The 22413-nt window shown below is 37.3% G+C and overlaps 1 protein-coding gene across 3 annotated transcripts in view; it reads left to right on the forward strand.

Moving 5' to 3' along the window:
- Positions 1-22413, forward strand: part of NAV3 (neuron navigator 3) — a 727630-nt gene that overhangs the window by 620453 nt on the left and 84764 nt on the right. For all 3 annotated transcript variants that reach the window (XM_058673421.1, XM_058673422.1, XM_058673423.1), the window contains 4 exons: positions 12193-12325; positions 13054-13324; positions 15279-15987; positions 17896-18384. In XM_058673421.1, coding sequence (XP_058529404.1) covers positions 12193-12325; positions 13054-13324; positions 15279-15987; positions 17896-18384 — 1602 coding nt within the window. The remainder of the gene's footprint in view (positions 1-12192; positions 12326-13053; positions 13325-15278; positions 15988-17895; positions 18385-22413) is intronic.

Raw genomic sequence — 22413 nt, forward strand, 5'->3', positions numbered from 1 at the left:
TTAAAACATGTAACTTCTCATGGCTCTCCCCTCAAGTGCTGCCTTAGTTCCACCGTCTGGTCACTTTTGTTCCTTCTGGCCTTGCTGCTCTTTCCTTCGTCAATTTCACAGAAAGGTGATGTTTACCCGTCCTTTGTCTGCTGGCTGCCTTTTTGAAGTGACTTCTTCAAAGAACTTCTTTCTTCATCCAAATGTAGTATGTCCTTCTGCTTGATTTCCTTTTCATTTCCTCTCCTTCCTATTGAAAACCGTCTGTAATTATGTGTGCATTTGAGAGTTCGAGTGAGTGAATGAATCACAGATAATGACTGCTGTTACGGTTTTAAGGCTGGAGGGGAGATAAATTATTCTACAAACATGAAAGTGGCTTCCTTGAGCCAAATGCCAAGCTACAACTCAAGTCTCAGAAACCCTGCCAAAACAAAAGCAGATAAACCGTTATACAATGGAAGAACTATGAAAAATGACTTGAACATCGGCCTCGAAGATGGATAGAACCCTGCCATTTTAGACTTTATCCCATTTTAAATATCCGCATCCCCTAGTTCTAGGTTTCTTTAAGGTTCACACCCTTTAAGTTCAAATACTGTTGTCTGCCAATACGCTGTAACCTTGCAACCCTGTTCTCCAAAAATCTGGTGTAACTTTATAACCCTGTTCCCACCAATTCACTGTAACCTCATGACACTGTACCTGACAGCCCTATCCACCAATCCGTTGCGACCCCTCCGCTTAGAACCCATCTACCACTGCATCTACCAGTCCGTCACACAGCCCACCAATGGCTGTGTCCACCAATGCCTCTCTCTCTCTCAGCTTTCTTCTGTCTTCCTGCAGCTGTCTTCCTCTGCACTGAATAAAGAAAGACCTGTTTTGTGACAAGCTACGTCAGGTGTTTGGGGTTTGGGGAGAAAATTCTTAACAAGGTCTTTAGTAAAAAACAAAACAAAACAAAACAAAAAACCAGACATAGGAGAACTAATGTTCCTTGAGAATCAACAAAGAATTCCTAAAACACTACTCCAGTGGGATCCCTAAACCAGTTCCTCCAGTTCTACCAGATTGCACTGTTGATGGATAGTGTCAGGAGTGAATGCCTTAGATATCAAGAACTACTGGTTTTGTTTTTAAGAAAAGCTGCAATGAAAAACCTAAGTTCATTTGGCATAAGTTATTTTCCTCTGTTTAAATGGATACGCAGTTGAATTTTCCAATTCAAAAATTTTCTTCCGTGACTTGCTTTCTTTCTTGTGTTACTAAAATATTTTTCCAAGGAAATGCTGAGTGAATCTTTCCTGAAATACACTGTATTGCTTTTATACCAATGACTCTGAAGTAATCTGGAATTTTCACTCCATTGGCTGCAGTACTAAAATTTGACAGGTAGTGTATTGCTTGCTGATTAAAAAAAAAAGTATTGATGTTGGATTAAGTGTTTTTGTGCTCATTTAATTGTGAAGAGAAAAGTATTGATTTAACATTTTTATTCCACAACTCAAAACTTGGTTAATTCTCAATATTTTAAAGTTGCTTTTTGATGTCTATATTTCCTCATGGGTATGATTTTAATTAATGTTAATAATGGAAGAAAATGCTATTTTAGAATGTCATAGGATTTTGTGTTGCCTTCCTTTTGTTAAGAAAGTACATTTCATCTTATGTGAAAAAGTAAGTAGTTTGTTCAGAAGTTTTTGCAAAGTGATCTTATGAATAACTTTTTTTGCATGAGGCAATTATTTTTATGCTTAGAAAATTTTAGTGTAATTTCTCCAATTTAAAAAATATACTAGGGCCCGGCGGCGTGGCCTAGCGGCTAAAGTCCTCGCCTTGAAAGCCCCGGGATCCCATATGGGCGCCGCTTCTAATCCCGACAGCTCCACTTCCCATCCAGCTCCCTGCTTGTGGCCTGGGAAAGCAGTCGAGGACGGCCCAAAGCTTTGGGACCCTGCACCCGCGTGGGAGACCCGGAAGAGGTTCTGGTCCCAGAATCGGATTGGCACGTACCAGCCCATTGCGGCTTACTTGGGGAGTGAAACATCGGATGGAACATCTTCCTCTGTCTCTTCTCCTCTGTGTATATCCGGCTTTCCAATAATAATAAAATCTTTAAAAATATATATATACTAAATACCATACATATATGTGTGTGTATATGTGTGTATATATATATGTGTGTGTATATATATATATATGTGTGTGTATATATATATGTGTGTGTGTATATATATATATGCACATGCATACATACAGACACACATATATATATATATATACACACACATATTCTACCAGCATTTAGGTTGCAAAAGAAGAAATTTGGGGAAAAGTATATTAGTCATATTGGAATGTTAATTTATTTTGTAAGGGGAACAAATTCCATGTCTTACAGGATAGATTTAAGAGCATAATTATAATCCACCTTAACTTTCCCTCTCTCATCTTTACATTCTTATAATTATATATATGATTATACATTTCTTATAATTTTTTCAATGACATAGTTTATAATTACAAGCTTAACCTTCCACTAAATAAGGAATTCAGTGAATAGTCAGCATGAAAAACATTGTTCCTCAAAAGTATAAATAAGAGCTTTAAACTAATCAGATCTCAAACCATCAATTTCACTTATATACAATATATATAATATGTATATTGTACTCGTTATATTATTCTGCATATTAGCTGTCACAAATCATGGAAAACATATAGTATCTGTGTTTTGGGTGCTTGTTTATTTCCTGAAGCATAAAAAACTCCAGTTGCATCCATTTTGTTGAGAAGGGATTTCATTCTTTTTTATGGCTGAGCAGTGTTCCATCTTGTCTATAATTTATAATTTCTTTACCCGGTAAATGAGAATTTTGACAGTAACTTCTGGTACAAACAAGACACTTTAGGGACTTTTCTACCTTTACTTCTTGCCTTAAGATTATTTTTCCTCTCCTTCTATGTCAGTGGCATCTCATTTACACTTATCCCCTCTTTAAAATAGACATTTTGGAATGGTGTCTGACTGTGTCTCTGTAGTGGATTATCTTTTTTACTTCAGTGAATGGCTACAGGTCTCCAGCACTAGCATGTGTCCTTTAATAGTATCATCTTATTTATTTGCAAATGGCAGACTTAACTGCAAGATTGTTTGAATCATATATTAAAGTTATTTAGGTTGTTTAATAACTTTTGGATTTCTATGGTGTTTAAAAATGAAGCAAAAGGAAATATGAGCTTTCATTTACAATTCATACTGGAGGTGAGGTAGAAGAAGCAATTTGAATGTGACTCAGGGTCTATGAACTAATGGCATGGCAGGCAGTTGGCAGAGCAGTCAAGTGATTGCTTGGGATACTTGAAACCCCTGTCAGAGTAGCTCTGTGCAAGTCTTGGCCCCATACACAATAAGAGGCAGCAGATAATGACTCAAATACTTGGGTCCCAGACATCCACGTCAGAGAACCAGACTGAGTTGTTGGCTGCAAGGTTTGGTCTGACACAGTCCTGGCTGTTGGGGGCAGTTGCAGAATACGGCAGCAAATATAAAATATATCCCATCTATCTACCTGTCTGTCTGAGCCTGTCTTTCAGTATAGCAAATAAAATGAAATTTACTAAATCAAACACTAAAGAACAGGTCATAGAAAATTGGATTATACAATTACAGCAAAGAGAGTTATCCAGTAAATCAAAGTGACAGCTAATGGACTGAGAAACAAGTAGGAGTGATATCCATGAATCTAACACATTGAGCAAGAGCCTTTTCATGGTAATGATGTAGAATCCAGGTGGGTGATCACTGTCAGCATTAAGAATCAAATGGGCAAAGGCCATAACTGATTGATTTATTGAGCTAGCGTTCATTGCCTATTATGTGCTAGAAACTCTTCTCAAAACTGGAAATGCAACGGTGATTTCCAGCTTGCTTGGATTTCCATATTGCTGTCTGACCATCAAAAATGGTTAACTAAGTAAATATATATCATATTGTGGGATGATGATTGTGAAGTGGAGAGACTGTGGCACTTAGATAATAGCAGTACCAGTCTGTGAGAACCAAGTAATGTTAGAAAATGCCCAGAATAATGTCTGACACTAGTGAGAACTCTATTTATTAGGTAACAGTTGTAATCATTGGCAAAACTAAGCTTCCTCATCATGGTTTTGAAATATTTGAAAATCTTCTTTGATCATTTTTCTATTAAATTTCTTTGTACATTGGGAACATACATTATACAAAAATTGGTTGGTTTGGACTTTAGAAGGTAAGAATGTTAAGTAATTCCTGAAGTATTTTAGCAGACTTCTGTATCTCACAGTTTAATTTTCAGATTACATTTCCAACATGTAGAAAGCAATGTTTTATGAATACTGGTTCATTTCTATATGATCCAATTTATTGCTCTATATTCAAAAACTCCTCCTTGTTTAGAAACCAGAGATACAGTTTTTCACAAGATAGTCCTCTGGTTTTTTTTATCCTAAACTGAGACATGATATACATTTTAATTTTATATTTTTTCATACTGCAAAGTTTTCAAAAAGTCTTAAATTTCATTTCATTCTTTTATTTTCTTTGTATGTAATATTCCTTCTTTAATTAAACTTTCTCCTGCAGTTACATACCATAACAATGATATCAGAATGGGTGAAATTATCCTTTTGGTAGGTTTGAGTTAACAAGTTTCATGCTATTGATACATTAACATGTTCTGATGCTTCAGGACAAGCATTCAGGTTAGAAAGAGGAAGTAAAAATCTCTGTATTTGAACTTAACACAGCTGAGCATGAGTAAAGAAAAGACTTTTTAAATCCAGAATAGGTTAGTTCAGTAACTTCATAGTATATAAAGCCAGGATTTAAAATTAAATTGCATTTTTACAAGATGTATGTATTTATATTGGAAAAGCAGATTTCCAGAAAGAAGAAAAGACAGAAAAATCTTCCATCCACTGGCTCACTCCCCAAACTGCTGAAATGGCCACAGCTAAGCTGATCTGACGCCAGGAGCTTTTTTTTTTTTGAGTCTCTCACTTGGGTGCAGGGCTCCAGTGCTTTGGGCTGTCCTTTACTGCTTTCCCAGGCCACAAGCAGGGAGCTGGAGGGGAAGCGGAGCAACCAGGCCAGGACCACAGCCCATATGAGATCCCGGTGTTTGCAAGGGGAGGCTTAACCAACTGAGCCATCACACTGGGGCCAATTCAATTGTATTTTTAAAAGATGTCTTTATTTAAAGGCAAAGTTGCAGGGCAAAAGAGAGGGGGAGAAAGAAGGAGGGAAAGAGAAGAAAAGAGAGAGAGGTACCTTCCATTCACTGGTTCATCTCTCAGTGATCACAATGGCAGGGGTAGTGCCAGGATTAATCCAGGACATTGGAATACCATCAGGGTCTCCCACTTAGTGGCAGAGGCCTAGACACTTTAGCTATCTGCTACTGCTTTCTCTTAAGCATTAGCAGGAAGCTGAATTAGAAATGCAGCTCCAGGGCCTGGTGTGATAGTGTAGTGCTCCTCACGTTGAACACATCAGGATCCCATATGGGCACCGGTTCTAATCCCAGCAGCTCCACTTCCCATCCAGCTCCCTGCTTGTGGCCTGGGAAAGCAGTCGAGGATGGCCCAAGGCTTTCGGACCCCACAACCATGTGGGAGACCCGGAAGAGCTCCAGCCTCCTGGCTTTGTATTGGCTCTGCTCCAGCCATTGCGGCAGCTTGGGGAGTGAACCATCAGATGGAAGATCGTCCTCTCTTTCTCCTCCTCTCTGTATATCTGTCTTTCCAATAAAAATAAACAAATCTTAAAAAAAAAAAAAATGGAGCTCCTAGAATGCCAATGTTGCAGGCAGCAGCTTAACTTACTGCACCACAATGATGGCCCTGTTTACATTTTATGCACCAGAAATAAATGTTTTAAACCTAAAAACTTACATAAAATGTTTACTGTCTCAAAACCATGAAATATTTAGGAATTTTTGAATATTCCGTCTATCCCAAGAATTTAAAAATCATTGCTAAAAGAAATTAAAGATGGTAAAAATACATCAAGACATTTCTGGTTTGTAGACTGGGAGATTTAAAATTACCAATATAATTTTCCAAAATACCAATGCCATTTTCCACAACTAGCATTAAAATTAATCTATATATTCAATGTAAGGCCAACAAAAACAAATGTGTATTCTATAAAAACTGGCGTAGTGATTTTTAGAGTTTAAATGGATATGCCCAGGGCTAAAACAATAAGCAATTTTTAAGTAGAATAATTCAGTCAAGTTGCATTATCCAATTTTAGGGTGTATATTCTGCCCTGCAAATAAATGATTCTGAAAAAAAAAAATAAGCCTGTATAAATACGTGTATGTGATCAACTGGTTTGTGACAAAATTCCTGATGTAATTAAATGCAAGAAAAAATATTCTTTTTGACAAAAGATGTTGAGTAGAACATATATATTCATTTTAAAAGATCTTGACTCATTTTATATTGTATTAAGCAATAAAATATCTAGTATGTAATATATGTAAATGTAAAAAGTATTTGCAACCTTGATCTACACAATGATTTTCTTCAAGATTTATTTACTTTTATTTGAAAGGCAAATTTTTATGGAGACAGAGGAGAGACAGACAAAAGTTTTTCATCTTCTAGCTCACTCCCCAAATGGTCACAATGGCCAGAGCTGAACTGATCCACAGCTGGGAGCAGGTGTTTCTTCCCAGTCTCCCACATGTATGCAGGGTCCCAAGGATTTTTCATCTTTCCAAGCCATAAGCAGAGAGCTAAATTGTAAGCAGTGCAGCTGGGACAAGAAATGGTCCACCCCTGCACCCGCGTGGGAGACCCGGAAGAGGTTCCTGGTCCCGGCATCGGATTGGCGCGTACCAGCCCGTTGCGGCTCACTTGGGGAGTGAAACATCGGATGGAAGATCTTCTTCTCTATCTCTCCTCCTCTCTGTATGTCCGGCTTTCCAATAATAATAAAATCCTTAAAAAAAAAAAAAAGAAAGAAATGGTCCACATATGAGAGCCAGAAGTAGCATGTGGAGGTTTAGCTTGCTATGCCACTGCACCAGTCACCACGATAATTTCGTAATAGAAAAAAATCATGAAAGTGATTTACGTTTATGCAGTTTATTTCTGGCTTTTAAAACATACCAGTAGAAAAATGAACTCTCTCCACAGTCTGACTGAAAAGACAGTATCTGCAATACTTATATCAGAAAACAATTTGTATCTAATATATACCAAAAGCTATTACATCTTAAGAATACATCTCCCAAAAAGTGCAGTCAAAAGATTTGAACATACATGTCACACAAGAAATATTCAAATTGCTAAAAAATAATAAACAAAAAAAGAAGTATGTAGTATTATTAAACATCATCAGTCACTAGCTAAATGCAAATTAAATTGATACTGAAACACCACAAAATTGTCTCATATTAAAATGAGTGGGGTGGACATCTGTTGCAAAGATTAAACTTACACTTTGGACACCCACAACTCAGATTACAGTGATAAAGTTTTAATACTGGATCCATTTCCAATTCTGGCTTCCTACTGTTATGCAACCTTGGAAACTTAGGTGATGTTTCAAATACTAAAGCCCTTCCCACCTACATGGGAGACTTGGATTGAGTTCCTGTCGCATGGGTTTGGCCTGGTCCAGCCTTGGTTTTATAAGCTTTTTGGAGTAGAACAGCAGTTAACAGAGATCTATACCTCTGTTTCTTTGCCTATAATTAGTAAATCAATAAAAATTAAACAATAAATGACTTACAAAGCAGTATCTATAAAGCCATTAGAAGTTATATATTCACTTCAGGGGAGAATTTCAAGTTTCTTTTACTCACCTGCTCTATGATCCACTAATTACACTAATATGTACTATTGTTTACCTATGAAGAAATTAAAACATGTTCATGCAAAGGCTGATAAATGAATTATCTTACAGCTTTCATGATACTTAAAAGCAGAAATAACCCACTGTGTAAATGCAAACTTATGGATAACACACACATAATGTATTTTAAGAAGCTGTCATAGGCTGCTAAGGAAAAATTTAACAGAGTGATTGATCTATAACTTGGCAAGGATATTGAGGTTTCCTATATAAACAATAGTCAAGAAGTTTTTGCACATCTTAATGAAATTAAAAATCAAAGGATGGAGGAACATTTTGATGAGATTTGAGATCTATTACTCCAAGCTAATTACATTAATTTTTCATAAAAGCTATTTGTCTGTGAAGTTCTTTTGAACTTAATTTAATGTACTATAATAAATAGGATTAACTGCATCTTATCTAGGGAGAATTCTTGTATCTCCAAAATAAAAGATGAAAGTCAAATTTATATAATGTTACAAAAATAGTGCTATCATTAATCAAATGTGTTTTTTCAAGTTTGTGTATCAAAACTTTGTTGAACAGTTTCTTTTTTCCCCCTCAAAATTGTGGCAGTTAGATCATTGATAGGCTGACATTTGGAGAAGTTAAATCCAGTTCTCAGAAGACTGAAGTTAGTTCCTAACATTTAATGAAAGTGTTAACCTGAATCTCCTTTCACTCTGCTGTATGAGCTCTTCCTTTGTAAGTTTAATTTTTTTGGTAGTATGCCTTAGTTTCTCTATTAAGAGATTGAAAATTATAATTCATTTTGGAATCTTTTATTTATATAATTTGATCAGGTCACAAAGACATTGTGATCTTTTGAAAGTTTAAATCATTTTAAGACAGTAAATAAATGGTTGCTAGATTCCTGTTATGGTTGCTGCTTTTAGCTTTGTACCCATTGATGCTAGAGCTTTTGCTGGCATGAAGATACTGTTAGAAAATATTGATGTCTTTCTTTTGTGACACATAAATTGTCACATAAATGCTGTTTAGAAATTTCATTTTTGTTTATTTTCAGCATTTGAATGGAATATGTTATGCTGGATGTTTCTTTTAAAGTCATGTAAATATGAGAGATTACCTCAGTGATTGCTTTTCTATTACTGTGAATAAAATGAGAGCCTTGAATTCAACTTTTTAATCTTAGGCATTTTTCTAAATAGCAGCAATTCAAAGGAAAATAACCACACAGTTCAATACTCATGGAACTTGCATACTAATTGTCTCATTTGAACTATTTTATAGGTTTATAAAGCAGTGTGTTAAATGCAGTTCTAGCTTTTTGTACATGCTGTTATAATCAGGCAGAGGAGTGCTACCTAATTCTTTTCAGGTCACAAAGGGATTACTATAAGATAGGGTCCCAGAACTAAGTCAAAAGGGTCAGTGTAGTTTAGTTACACAGGCAGAAGTTCAGCCAACAACAAATGTTGGCAACATTGGGATGCTGATGACAAACACACACATTTCCAAACCCAAGAGTCGAGTCTGAGATGAAGGTTGCAGAATCCAAGCCAAAGTGTGTGTGGCAGGGGAAGAAGGGGAGTCGGTGGGGATGGGTGGGGTCACTACATACTGGTGAATCCTGTTTATTTGGATTTTTAAAATGGGATTTTTCCCCCAGAGTATATTTAAGCTCATAGTAAGGCTAAGCAACAAATACAGTTTCCTTAGATTCCCCTTCCCCCAGATATGTATGGTCATGCCACCACCACCACTTCAAAATCCCATACCAGAGTGGTTTGTTTGTTACAGCCCATGAACTTATACAGGTGCATCCCCGACACCCAAAGACCATAGTGCAGTTGCTATTCCGTCTTGACACTGTGTTTTCTTTGGGATTGTATAGATCCTTACTGGAAGTGACCCCTCCAGTAGAGTGGCACACAGAATATCTTCACTGCATTGAGATTCCTCTGTGCTCCTCCCAGCCTGCTCATTTTCTTCCTATCCCCCTGTCGACACCGACACTTCACTGCTTCCATCATTTTGCCTCCTTAAGAACTTTATTCCCTTAAAATCATACAGTGTGTAGCCTTCTTCACATTGTCTTTTTTCAGAAAGTACTGTGAATTGCTTCATGTCTTCTCATGTCTTAGAAGCTCATTTATTTTTAGTGAAGAATAGTGTCCCGTTTTCTGGGAAAAGGACAGATTATTTATCCATTCATCTAATGAATGACATATTACTTGCTTCCAGGTTTTGTCAGGTATATACCAAACTATTGTAAGCATCCATGGATATATTTTGTGTGTGTGTATATGTGCTTGTGGAGCACAGGTTTTTAACTCATTTGAAATACCATAGAACAATTACTGATTCACATGGTAAAAATATATTTAGTTTTGTAAGAACTATCAAATTGCCTTCCAAAGTGGCATATACTTTTGCATTGCCACAAGCAATGAAAATGAAAATTATTGTTCTTTACATATTTGTCAGCATTTGGTATTAGTAACATTTTGGATTTGGGCCATTATAATTGGCATTAGGATATCTAATTGTTTTAATTCACAATCCCATAGCCTATAATGTTAAGCTTTTAGTTTCTGCTATCTGTAAATCTTCTCTATTGATGTGTATATTAAATATTTGGCCCACTTTCTAAATTGTGCCTTCATTGGAGTAAATAAAAGATAAGTTCATTTTACATGCCATAGTTCTTTATAAGGGAGTCTGTAGATAAGAACTTTTTATACTCTGCAATTAAATGGACAAGCTTACCATGGGAAATGGTCACGAATCAGTGTACGAAAAGTATTTCAACAGCACAATGGATTGATATTTGTTGTAGTGGCACAAAACACATATCTTGGGCCCAGCAGCGTGGCCTAGCGGCTAAAGTCCTCGCCTTGAACGCACCGGGATCCCAAATGGGTGCCGGTTCTAATCCCGACAGCTCCACTTCCCATCCAGCTCCCTGCTTGTGGCCTGGGAAAGCAGTTGAGGACGGCCCAAAGCCTTGCGACACTGCACCCGTGTGGGAGACCTGGAAGAAGTTCCTGGATCCTGGCTTTGGATCGGTGTAGCACTGGTCTTTGTGCACACTTGGGGAGTAAATCATCGGATGGAAGGTCTTCCTCTGTCTCTCCTCCTCTCTGTATATCTGCCTTTCCAATAAAAATAAATAAATCTTAAAAAAAAAACACATATCTTCTCTCAATCAAATTTTAAATGTTATTGGTGACAGTCAATGCCTGGCAGTTAAGAAGTTAAACACCCAGTAGCTCAAGGAAATGCACATAGGGAATGATCATCAATTATAATGCTGTGTTAAATGTAAAAAGACATTTGAAATTTTTTTCTTGACAATTATGTTTCGTAAGTGGCAACATATCAGCAAAGACTGAGACTCAGCCAGTCAATTAGAGAACTTTGATCTACCTGATCAGCTTTGTCACGCAGTGATGTTCCAGTGTCTTTCAGGTAACTCTGTTAGGCAACATCATTTCTGCACCATTTGACATACTGGCTATGAAGGTGTCCTTGATAGGCTGTGTATGAGTAGTCTCATAGAATGCTTTATTATTTGTATTAAACACACATATATTTAGAATTCCAGAAATTTCTTTGTACTCCAAATGCGTTTCATCATTGACTTTGAAGGAAAGACACATTTTAATATAGTATCCACTGCTGGGGAAAGGAGAAATATTTGAGGAGAGATCAGAGTGGTGGCATGGCCAAATGTGACTTTTTAGCTGCTGACTCAGGTTCAACAGATGCAATCCAATAATGAGATTCAAAAGGAAGCCAGATAGAAAGACAATGAGTATTATCTGGGTCAGAATTGCAAGGGATGTCAAGAAAGATGATATGATTGAATCAGTATTAATATTCATGAGTTGATGAGTGATTGGAAGTAGCTTCTAAGCTAGGAGAAAGAGTGAAAAATGATTTCTGTTTCCTGTCTAAAGTAAAAGTATTTTATTTTTAGAACAAAGAAGGGCTCTTACATGCTTTACGACTTCTGGTTGCTTTGTCAGGAAAAAGCAAAAAGTCAGCTGGTATGGATTATTCTCTCCAGATACGACCAGATTTGTCTCAGTGCTACCACTTATACCACAGACATCCCCTTTTACTCTGGTTCTATCAAAGATACTCATTCTTTCCCACTACCATGTAAAGTTAGTCTCAGTGAAACACTCCCTACTTATGCTGTTCCTACATTTTAAAGTGAACAACCACTTTGCCGTAAGATTAAAAATTCTACTTGCACTTCATGATGACTGTTGTATGGGTATGTGGGTTTGCTGCACTGCGCAGACTGTTTGGTTCATTGCCACTGCATGTCTTGCCTTTAGCTGGGATGACAGCAGTTCAGTGAGCAGTGGCCTCAGTGACACCCTCGATAACATCAGCACCGATGACCTGAACACCACATCCTCAGTCAGCTCATACTCCAACATCACTGTCCCTTCGAGGAAGAACACTCAGGTGAGTCACCGGTAGTTGCATAAACCGAAGAAGATGGAGTTTAATAAGGAGTCACTCTGGCATTCATGGTGCTAAAATGTCTCCATTTTAGTCATTCTTGGAGCTGCCAGCCTCTCGGTGTGAACAGTGTTCGCCTCAGCATACTTTGAATATTGAGAAAAAGTCAACATCTATTCCTATGTGTTTTATTTTGATTATATTCTACCCCAGAAACTTGTATGATATGTTGCCACATCTCTACACACACACACACACACACACACACACACACACACATGCATATATATTTGAATATATATAATCTAATTTGCTTAAAAGAGCTAATTCTGTACAGCTCTTAATGAATTTATTCATCTCTCAATTACATTGCTAGATCTCATGTGAATAGTAAATCACAAATGGACATAAAATAATTAAGTTGTACCTTGCCTTACTTTTTTCTTGTTACATTTGAAAGATAAAACATTCCTCTCTGGAGTGTTGAATTGAGGTTTTCTGCCCATATTTATTCTGACACTCATTAATGTATGCCAGTAAGAATCGTGTGACTTAAGAATAAGGGAACTTAAGTGAAGACATAGATAAAAATAGTCTTTAGAATTCTTTTGGAACACAAATTACTGCTTCCTTTAATAACCAATTATTTGAAAGCACATTACAATGCCTTATTTCAAACTTGACAGATTTTTCTATGTGATTTTTTTTTTCTGAAATTTTGTTCTTTCCAGTTGAAGACAGATGCAGAAAAACGCTCTACCACAGATGAGACTTGGGATGGTACAGAGGAGTTGAAGAAAACAGAGGAGGACCCTGACAGTCATGCAGATGGTGCTGGCAAATGGAAGAGTGGCTCCTCGGGGCCTCCTGAAGACACTGAAAAGACAGGACAGAAAGCTTCCCTGCCAGTGTCCCAGACAGGGTCCTGGAGAAGAGGCACGTCTGCTCAAGGGGCGGCCTCCTCTAGACAGAAAGCTGGAACAAGTGCACTCAAGACTTCTGGTAGGACTCTCATTTAGCAGCTGCTATGCATAAGTGCATTAATTTGTCTTGTCCCAAGGAATGCTTGTTTTCATTACCAATAGCTTTATTTTTTCTAATTAGATTCTTCTCCATATAATCAGCTTTCTGTCTAAATTTAGTATGATTTGTTATATACGGGCACATGAATACAATAGTCTATGATTCTCTCATGAGCACCCTCATAATTAGGTGCTGCTGAATGCCCTACTGTGTGGTGGTGGTGGAGGTAATTTCTGATCATGTGGAAACAAAATATGGCCACTACATAAATAATATTTTTCTTGTTCTGACTTCCTTCAGTAAGTTTGGACTTTGATGTTAAGTACCTATTGAGTTACAGCAACCAAAAGCTGTCATATATGTCGAATGGATTGAAATGCTGGGAGTTTCATCTAGAGTCTAGGAATTACGTATAATGAAAAAGAGAGGGAAAGAATCCTGAAAATTTTAAAGATTAATTTTAAAGATTTATTTTTTTATGGGAAAGGCAGAAATACAGAAAGGAGAGGAAACAGAGAGGCAGATCTTCTGTCTGATGGTACATTCCCCAAGCAGCTGCAATGACCGGAGCCAAGCCAATCCAAAGCCAGGAGCCACGAGCTTTTTCTGGGTCTCCCATGCAGGTGCAGGGTCCCAAGGCACTGGGCCGTCCTCGACTGCTTTCCCAGGCCACAAGCAGGGAACTAGATGGAAAGCAGGTCTGCCAGGATTAGAACAGGTGCCCATATGGAATCCTAGCATGTTCAAAGTAAGGACTTCAGCCACTAGGCTATTGTGCCGGGCCCTTGCCATCCCTTTTGAAAGAAAGATTTATTGATTTGCTTGAAAGGCAGAGTGATTAGGGGAGACACACACACACAGAGAGATATCTCCTCTCTACGGATCAACTCCCTCAATTGTTGCAACATCCAGCACTGGGATCTTTATACTAATTTCCCATGTGAGAGTCAGGGGCCCAAGTATTTGGGCCATCTTCTGCTGCCTTCCCAATTACATTAGCAGGAAGATGGATTAGAAGCAAAATAGCCAGGACTCAGATGCTTCACTGTGGAAAGCCTGTATCACAAGCAATGAGTAAAAACACTGTGCCATGTTATTGCCTGGTATTTTTTTTCAAGATTCATGCCCGGAGCAATAGCCTTCCAAGCAAATCCTTGCCTTGGATGCACCAGGATCCCATATGGGCACCGATTTGTGTCCAGGCTGTTTTACTTCCTATCTAACTCCCTGCTTGTGTCCTGGGAGAGCAGTAGAGGATGGCTCAAAGTCTTGGTACCCTGCACCCCTGTGGGAAACCTGCAAGAGGCTCTCCTGGCTCCTGGCTTCGGAGTGGCTCAGCTCCAGCCATTGTGGCCACTTGGAGGGGTAAACCAGCAGACGATTATTTTTCTATATATCTTCTCTCTGTGTATCTGCCTTTCCAATTAAAAAAAAGATCTTAAAAAAAAGGTTCATGTCATAATCATTTTTAGTAAAAGGCAAAAGATTTACATGCTCTGAATGTTCTGTAACCAATTTTTAAAACAATGCCCAATTTTAAATAGTGGCACCTGTAGTACTGATGTAACAAAACACTCCCAACATAATTATTCCACAGAGATTCAAGTGAATTCTTTTTTCTACATCTTAGCTTCAAAGGATGAAGTACTGTGCTTATAAACGAAGAGATTGGTAAGATATAAAATAATAACAAATAGCAGAAAGATCATTAAATTGATCTTTCATTGAATTTCATCTAACAGGCAAATTTCTGTAGCCATACACTAAATTTTCTCAAAACATCATAGTGTATCCCCATTGAGGTTTAAAGCAGTCATTACTTAGGAGCTGAAGTCATTTGGAGAGGAATTTACATTTAAGACATTGTTTCAGAAGTGGTATTATGATATCAAAATGGCTAGGCACACACCCTTGTGTATTTCTCATTGATTAGGAAAAACCGATGATGCCAAGGCTTCTGAGAAAGGGAAAACTCCCCTGAAAGGGTCATCTCTACAGAGGTCTCCTTCTGATGCAGGAAAAAGCAGTGGCGATGAGGGGAAAAAGCCCCCCTCGGGCATCGGGAGATCATCTGCCACCAGCTCTTTCGGATTTAAGAAGCCAAGCGGAGTAGGCTCATCGACTATGATCACTAGCAGCGGAGCCACCATAACCAGTGGCTCAGCAACACTGGGCAAAATTCCCAAATCAGCTGCCATTGGTGGGAAGTCAAATGCGGGAAGAAAAACCAGTCTGGATGGCTCACAGAATCAGGATGACGTGGTGCTACATGTGAACTCAAAGACCACACTCCAATACCGCAGCCTGCCTCGCCCTTCCAAGTCCAGCAGCAGTGGCATTCCCGGCCGAGGTGGCCACAGATCCAGCACCAGCAGTATTGATTCCAACGTCAGCAGCAAATCTGCTGGGGCCACCACCTCCAAACTGAGGGAGCCAACTAAGATTGGGTCAGGGCGCTCCAGTCCTGTCAGTGTTAACCAGACAGACAAGGAGAAGGAAAAGATAGCAGTTTCAGATTCAGAGAGTGTTTCTTTGTCAGGTTCCCCTAAATCCAGTCCCACCTCTGCCAACGCCTGTGGTGCACAGGGGCTCAGGCAGCCAGGATCAAAGTATCCTGACATTGCCTCACCTACATTTCGAAGGTAAGGATATCTAAAGTGATGTTAGGAAAAAATATATATGTCTGAATAAAAATATATATGTTTGTATAAGCTGATTTATATGTATCTCACCTGTACATATTCTAAGGTAGACATTTCTTAATTTCTTAATATCTTAATTTCTAAGAAGCTGAACATGTAAGTAGCTAATAAAAACCAAACAGTGCTCAGTTGAAATAGTCAGATGTTGTTTTCCACCATTCACATGATAGCAGCACTAGCAGCATCAATAGGAAATTTAAAGCAGATGGCAATATCTAGCTAGGGGGCTGTAATAAAAGAAAGTAACAGCTTGTAATTCTATCTGCATAGGTTTTCATCCATCTTTTCTATAATTAAGAAAACTAGTAGGTCCTACAAGTATCAACATTCATTTTCAGTATTCATTATCCGACTGATTTTTAATGAGTTGATAATCATGAAGGTGGAAGATTACATTGCATTGCTTTATATAGTACTATGGCTTGACATTTTAAAATAAGTCAAGGTTATCCGACAGAATTTGAGAACATTTGGGTGTTTTGTTCAGGATTGCAGGAGTAGACCATTTTCTAACTTTTAGTCAGCTTTCTTTGGCGTGACTCTAGTAAGTCATATGATGTAGTTTCTCTTCTGGCGCTCTATTTGGTATTAAATATGTAAATTTCTACTCTCAGAATATCACTGTTTCTAAGTACCAGTATGCTTCTAAATAGCAGGAAAATACAGTTAGAGATTTGGGACAAATAGCTAAATAGCTCTGCACTTGTTTTATCATCTGTGAAATGATTATGACTAATGGCTTATTATATGTTACATTTTTATTATTATGCTACTGACTAAATCAAGAAATTGAATGTCTCAGACATTAGAGTTCTTGAAATATTTTCTTTTACACTAAAGCAACCCCAGATAACATGATTTTGGGGAAAATCTAGTTGTTTTAATACTTGGTAGATAAACTGGCTTTTTGAAAGGTTGATTGTCTAAGAAGAATTAACTATGGCTTGTAAGGAGAGTCAATGTTTCTTTGGCTTAAGTAAAAGTCAATAGTGCCCTCCTGTGGCCCATTACCTATGAAACAATTTCTCATATTTTTCATATATTTAACTGTAGGAAATATGTATCTCATTGTGACTTGATTAGAAATCATTATGCCATTACTTCATACCACTTTATTTCTACATTTGCATAAATTCTATTATATCATCTGTTTCATTTACAAAACTAAAATGTTTTCTGATCTAAACTCCAACATCTATCTTAGCACCAACTGTGTTTCCAAGCACTACTAAAAATGTGTTTGAAAAGCAGTGGCAAGTGATATAAAACCTATTGATTTTGAAAGGAAAATGCAGAATAAAGTGACACATTGCCAATGTTGTCAATGTCCAATACTGTGCCCAACCATCTACCCCCTAATAGTGACCCAGGCAACCACATATCCAACCTAAGTTTTGCCTTAAGCATTCTATTCAGATTCTGAGTAAATTGCTCGAAACCAAAGGCAAAAGATCTATTTACGTTTATGAGCCTAATGTGTAGAAGTTGTTTCATTATAATGGTTCTATAAATAGGGAATATCAAGTTCATTAAAATTATTTGAGTGGGAGTTTATCATGATCACTTATGTTGTTAAAGTCAGGAGATTTCGCGACTGGCTTCCTTTATTTTGTTTATTTTTCTCTAACCCTGGGTAGCAGCAGCCCAAGACTGACTTACCACTGAGATGGGGTTTTCAGCATTTAGTTAAGAAGTTCAGCCTTAGAAGGTTCATTAACATAGATATAGCAAGTGCTTGGTAACTCAGTAAACCAAAGCACTCTTGACTCTGTATACTGTAACCCTAAGTATTAAATGAAAATAATAGTTTCTTGGAACAACTGAAGTTGTTATTTGTTTTTCTTTTAGGTTGTTTGGTGCCAAGGCAGGTGGCAAATCTGCCTCTGCACCTAATACTGAGGGTGTGAAATCCTCCTCAGTACTGCCCAGCCCTAGTACCACATTAGCGCGGCAAGGCAGTCTGGATTCACCATCATCTGGTACGGGCAGCATGGGCAGTGCTGGTGGGCTAAGTGGCAGCAGCAGCCCGCTCTTCAATAAACCCTCAGACTTAACAACAGATGTTATAAGCCTAAGTCACTCCTTGGCTTCCAGCCCAGCGTCGGTTCACTCATTCACATCTGGTGGTCTCGTGTGGGCTGCCAATATGAGCAGTTCCTCTGCTGGCAGCAAGGACACTCCAAGTTACCAGTCCATGACTAGTCTCCATACGAGTTCTGAGTCCATTGACCTGCCCCTCAGCCATCATGGCTCCCTGTCGGGACTGACCACTGGCACTCACGAGGTCCAGAGCCTGCTCATGAGAACGGGTAGTGTGAGATCTACTCTGTCAGAAAGGTGAGCTTTTCTGGAGCCATTTATGAAGTCCTCAACCCTTCCTCCCTGCCCTGTGCCTCAACCCCCACCCCATTAAATTCCCTTGATTTCAGTGTGAGTGCCTTGTAAGACTGAAAGGACCTAAGACTGATGGCACTGGGTCTTTTATTTGCTCTTAGTACCAAATTTACCAAGTGATTTAACTGTTGAGAGTAGGGTGATTAGGTAATTATGTTTCTAAATATGAATACATACATTTATGTCCAGTAGGCAAACTGTGTAAAATTCAGAACTTGTATTTGTATATTTTCTGATGTCTTCTAAACATATTTTAATGAAATGGCGTAAGTCCAAAGCCATCACAAGCTCTTTATGATTATTTAAACATATTAAAAGAGCAAATTTAAATTAATTCTACAATTATATTCTGAGTAATAGGTTAAACTTGTTTTATTTTCAATCACACCAAAATGACAAATGGATCACTGGCTAAATTGAAAAAATAAAATCAGTTGTCATCCGTAAATTCTTGGAAAAAAGTGTAACACCAGTGCTATTTTTAATAGGTCCCTTTAAAATTAATCATATTACAACTTGTTTCCCTATGGGTGTAGATACATAGATGATAGATAGATAAGTAGATAGATAAATATAAAATATATAATAAAGCATTTCTGAAACAATATTAGCAGAAATCATTACTATTTTAACAAAATGGCTCTAGATTTTCTGCTATAAAACTCTTTTCAGACCTTTTGGTAATCAAGAGACTATTTAAATAAACTTTTCCCTCATAAATTAAATGATAGTTCTGCCTTGACATGCTTAAAGTTTTTGAACAAAATCTTGGCCACATGACTTGTTATTTGCAGAAAATATCACTCTCTGTGAAAATGTCTGATATCTTTTCCTAAGATGTTATCTTTCACTCTGATGCAGATGCTGGCATATCTTTTTCAGACCCTGAACCTTAATCCCAGATAATTTTTGCAAAAATCAATAAAAGGCCTTAAACACTCTACAGTATATTAATGGTCCCTGAAGATTTTCCACTCTGCACTTCCCTGTTTCTTACTATTTTGAGAAAAGAACCCGAGTAAAATTGTGTTTCTGAACCACTTTGCTACCTCAACAATGAGAAAGGACATTCATGTATGTGGAACTTAATGAAGAGTTTTATAAGCGATTGAATTTTAGGTAGTTAATATTTAGTATACTGTCTTCTATTTCAAAATACACATTTTTTATAAACCAAAGGACTAGACAAAAACAAGCAAGATAGCCAGAAGTATTCTATTTAGTTTTACTAGCATGAAACTAGCAGTTGATTTTTCATCGTAAGAAGTCAGGCTTCCCATTATATCTTAAATTTCGATTTCATCACTTTTAACAGAAGTAGGCATCTTTATATTACATTTATAAAGCTTCTAAAAGTAAATCAGATTATACTAAAGTATATTAATAACCTGAATAAGTAGATGCTAGATTGTATCCTCATTTGTGAGGAATTCAAACATCAGTTGATAACAAAATCATACTTGCTGAGATTAGGTCAGCATCTGTTAACATGAAACACTCTACAAAACATTATTTTTTAATTGTAAAGCTGTTTGTAGCAACTTAACTGTTTATACATCAAACCATTACTTAACCACCTAGACATGAAGACACAAGTCATTATTTTTATCAAAGTAAATCTCAAATCAAATCTAGAAAACAACATAAATGAGTTTTATAGCTGTAACTGAAATCTAATTTTGCTTCACTCTGATCTATATGTTTATTGAAGTTTATATTTTCACAGCAGATGCATACTAAACAATTATAGTTAATTTTACTTTTTCTAAAATGTTGTTTTGTTCACTTGAAAGGTAAAGAGACTAAGAGAAGGACAGACTCAGATAAACAGAGATCTGTTACCTGCTCACTCATTCCCTAAGTACCCACAGGAGCCAGGGCTATTACAGGCCAAAATCAAGAGCCAGGAAGTCAACCTGAGTCTTACATGCATAGCAGGAACCCAATGATTTGAGCCATTATGCACCACCTTTCCAGGTAAATATTACCCTGAAGCTGGGAACAAGAACTTGACTTTTAGCACTCTGACATGGTGTACAGGTAGCCCAAGTGTTCTTTTTACTCCTGGGGAAAATGCCATATCCAACAAAATAAATGTTAATATCTGAATAGTTATAGATTCACTGATATATTTTATAAAGAACCAAAGGCAAAACATCCTCATTTATTCAAAATTATGGTAAAGTTTATTTTAGAAAATTCATTTATTCAAAACTACTTTAATGTTTATTTTAGAAAGTCCACAACTATTTTAATACTAGAATATTTTCATTTATAAAATTGGCCTATTTTAAAGATTGGGCAATTTATGTTACAATTGTCCAGTAAATTATGTTTAAAAAGCATAAGTTGGATGGACATTTGGCCCAGTTCAGTTTCTTTCTTTTTTAAAAAGATTTATTTATTTTTATTGGAAAGTCATATTTACAGAGAGAAGCAGCGATATAAAGATTATCCATCTGCCAGTTCACTCCCAGTGGCCACAATGGCTGGAGCTGAGCCAATCTGAAGCCAGGAGCCAGGAGCCAGGAGCTTCTTCCAGGTCTCCCATGCCAGTGCAGGGTAACCTCAGGTCACAAGCAGGGAGCTAGATGGGAAGTAGATCAAACAGGACATGACCTGGCACCCATATGCAATCCTGGTGCCTGCAAGGTGAGGTCTTCAGCCACTAGGCTACCACGCTGAGCCCCCAGTTCAGTTTCTTAAAGTACATTGAAGAATGTTTAACATATGTGTAAGAGAAAATCTAATCAGGTCTCTTATGTTAATTATAGTTAATTATGTAGTGGAATGTTGAGAATGCTAGGAAACCAGAGAGCCTTGCCACAAAGAAATTTTATTAAAGTGCAAATCCTAAAGGTAAATTGATTGGATAAATATATCTAATGGAGATATACATTAAGTTGGCAATTTACCCACTTATCACTTTAGAATACTTTATTCTAGTACTATTTAAAATCAGTCATTTTTATAAAGATTATTTTGTTTCTATTCCTCTATATTAAAATGAATGAATGACAGCACATTCTTTTATGATGTTCCCTGTAAATTGACTCCAGCGCACTGATAATATTGCAGCTGTAATTAACCCACGTTTATTTTGTTTTGCTGTCACCTAAGAAAAAATTTCAGATATTTTAAAGTAGTAACCAACTATATGAATTGCTGCTCTGTATTTAAATATCAGATCTTGTAAGCCACTTTCAAATATCTGCGCAGCAGATCCATTATTGATATTCCCACTTTATTCAATTCCATTGCCCACCTGGCTCTTGCTGCCCTGAAAGCTTGCATTCCTTAAGAACTTGCCAGTGGAGTCTACTTTATTAAATCACTGATGCCTGAACTCAAGAAGATATTTCTATTTAAGACTGTGGATTATGTTGGTAAAATAATTTTCCATTAATTGCCCCTTTATATAACATAAGATTTTTCTGCTTTAAAAATCTTTCTATTTTGTATTTGGAAGCTAGATTGTTTACAAAAAGAAACAAAGAAAGATCTTCCATCCACTGGTTCACTCATCAAATGGCTACAATGGCCAGACCTGAGCTGATCAGAAACTGTGAGCTTCTGGGTCACCCACACGGGTACATGGGTACATGGGTGCAGGGGTCTAAGGACTTAAGCCATCTTCCGCTGCCTTCCCAGGCCATAAGCAGAGAGCTGGAGTTGCAGGCAGAAGATTCACTTATTAGACCACAACATGGCCCTTAATGTATTTTTTATATTACACAATGTCGACGAAACAGTTGTCTATTTTCATTGTAACGTTAAACTTTAATTTGCACATATGAAAGATAGAAGCCTTAAAATGGTCAACATATGACCATATAAACTCTTTAGCACAATGCAGGTTTTATTTGGAGCCTTCTCATATTCATTTAGTGTAATTCCTTCTTTTTGTTTAATTATGCCACTAAGAAACTTCTATAGAAGTTAGTTATACCCTGAAATAAGGCCCATTAAATG

The sequence above is a fragment of the Ochotona princeps genome, chromosome 15 (assembly GCF_030435755.1).
Source record: "Ochotona princeps isolate mOchPri1 chromosome 15, mOchPri1.hap1, whole genome shotgun sequence".
In the NCBI taxonomy this organism is placed as follows: domain Eukaryota; kingdom Metazoa; phylum Chordata; class Mammalia; order Lagomorpha; family Ochotonidae; genus Ochotona; species Ochotona princeps.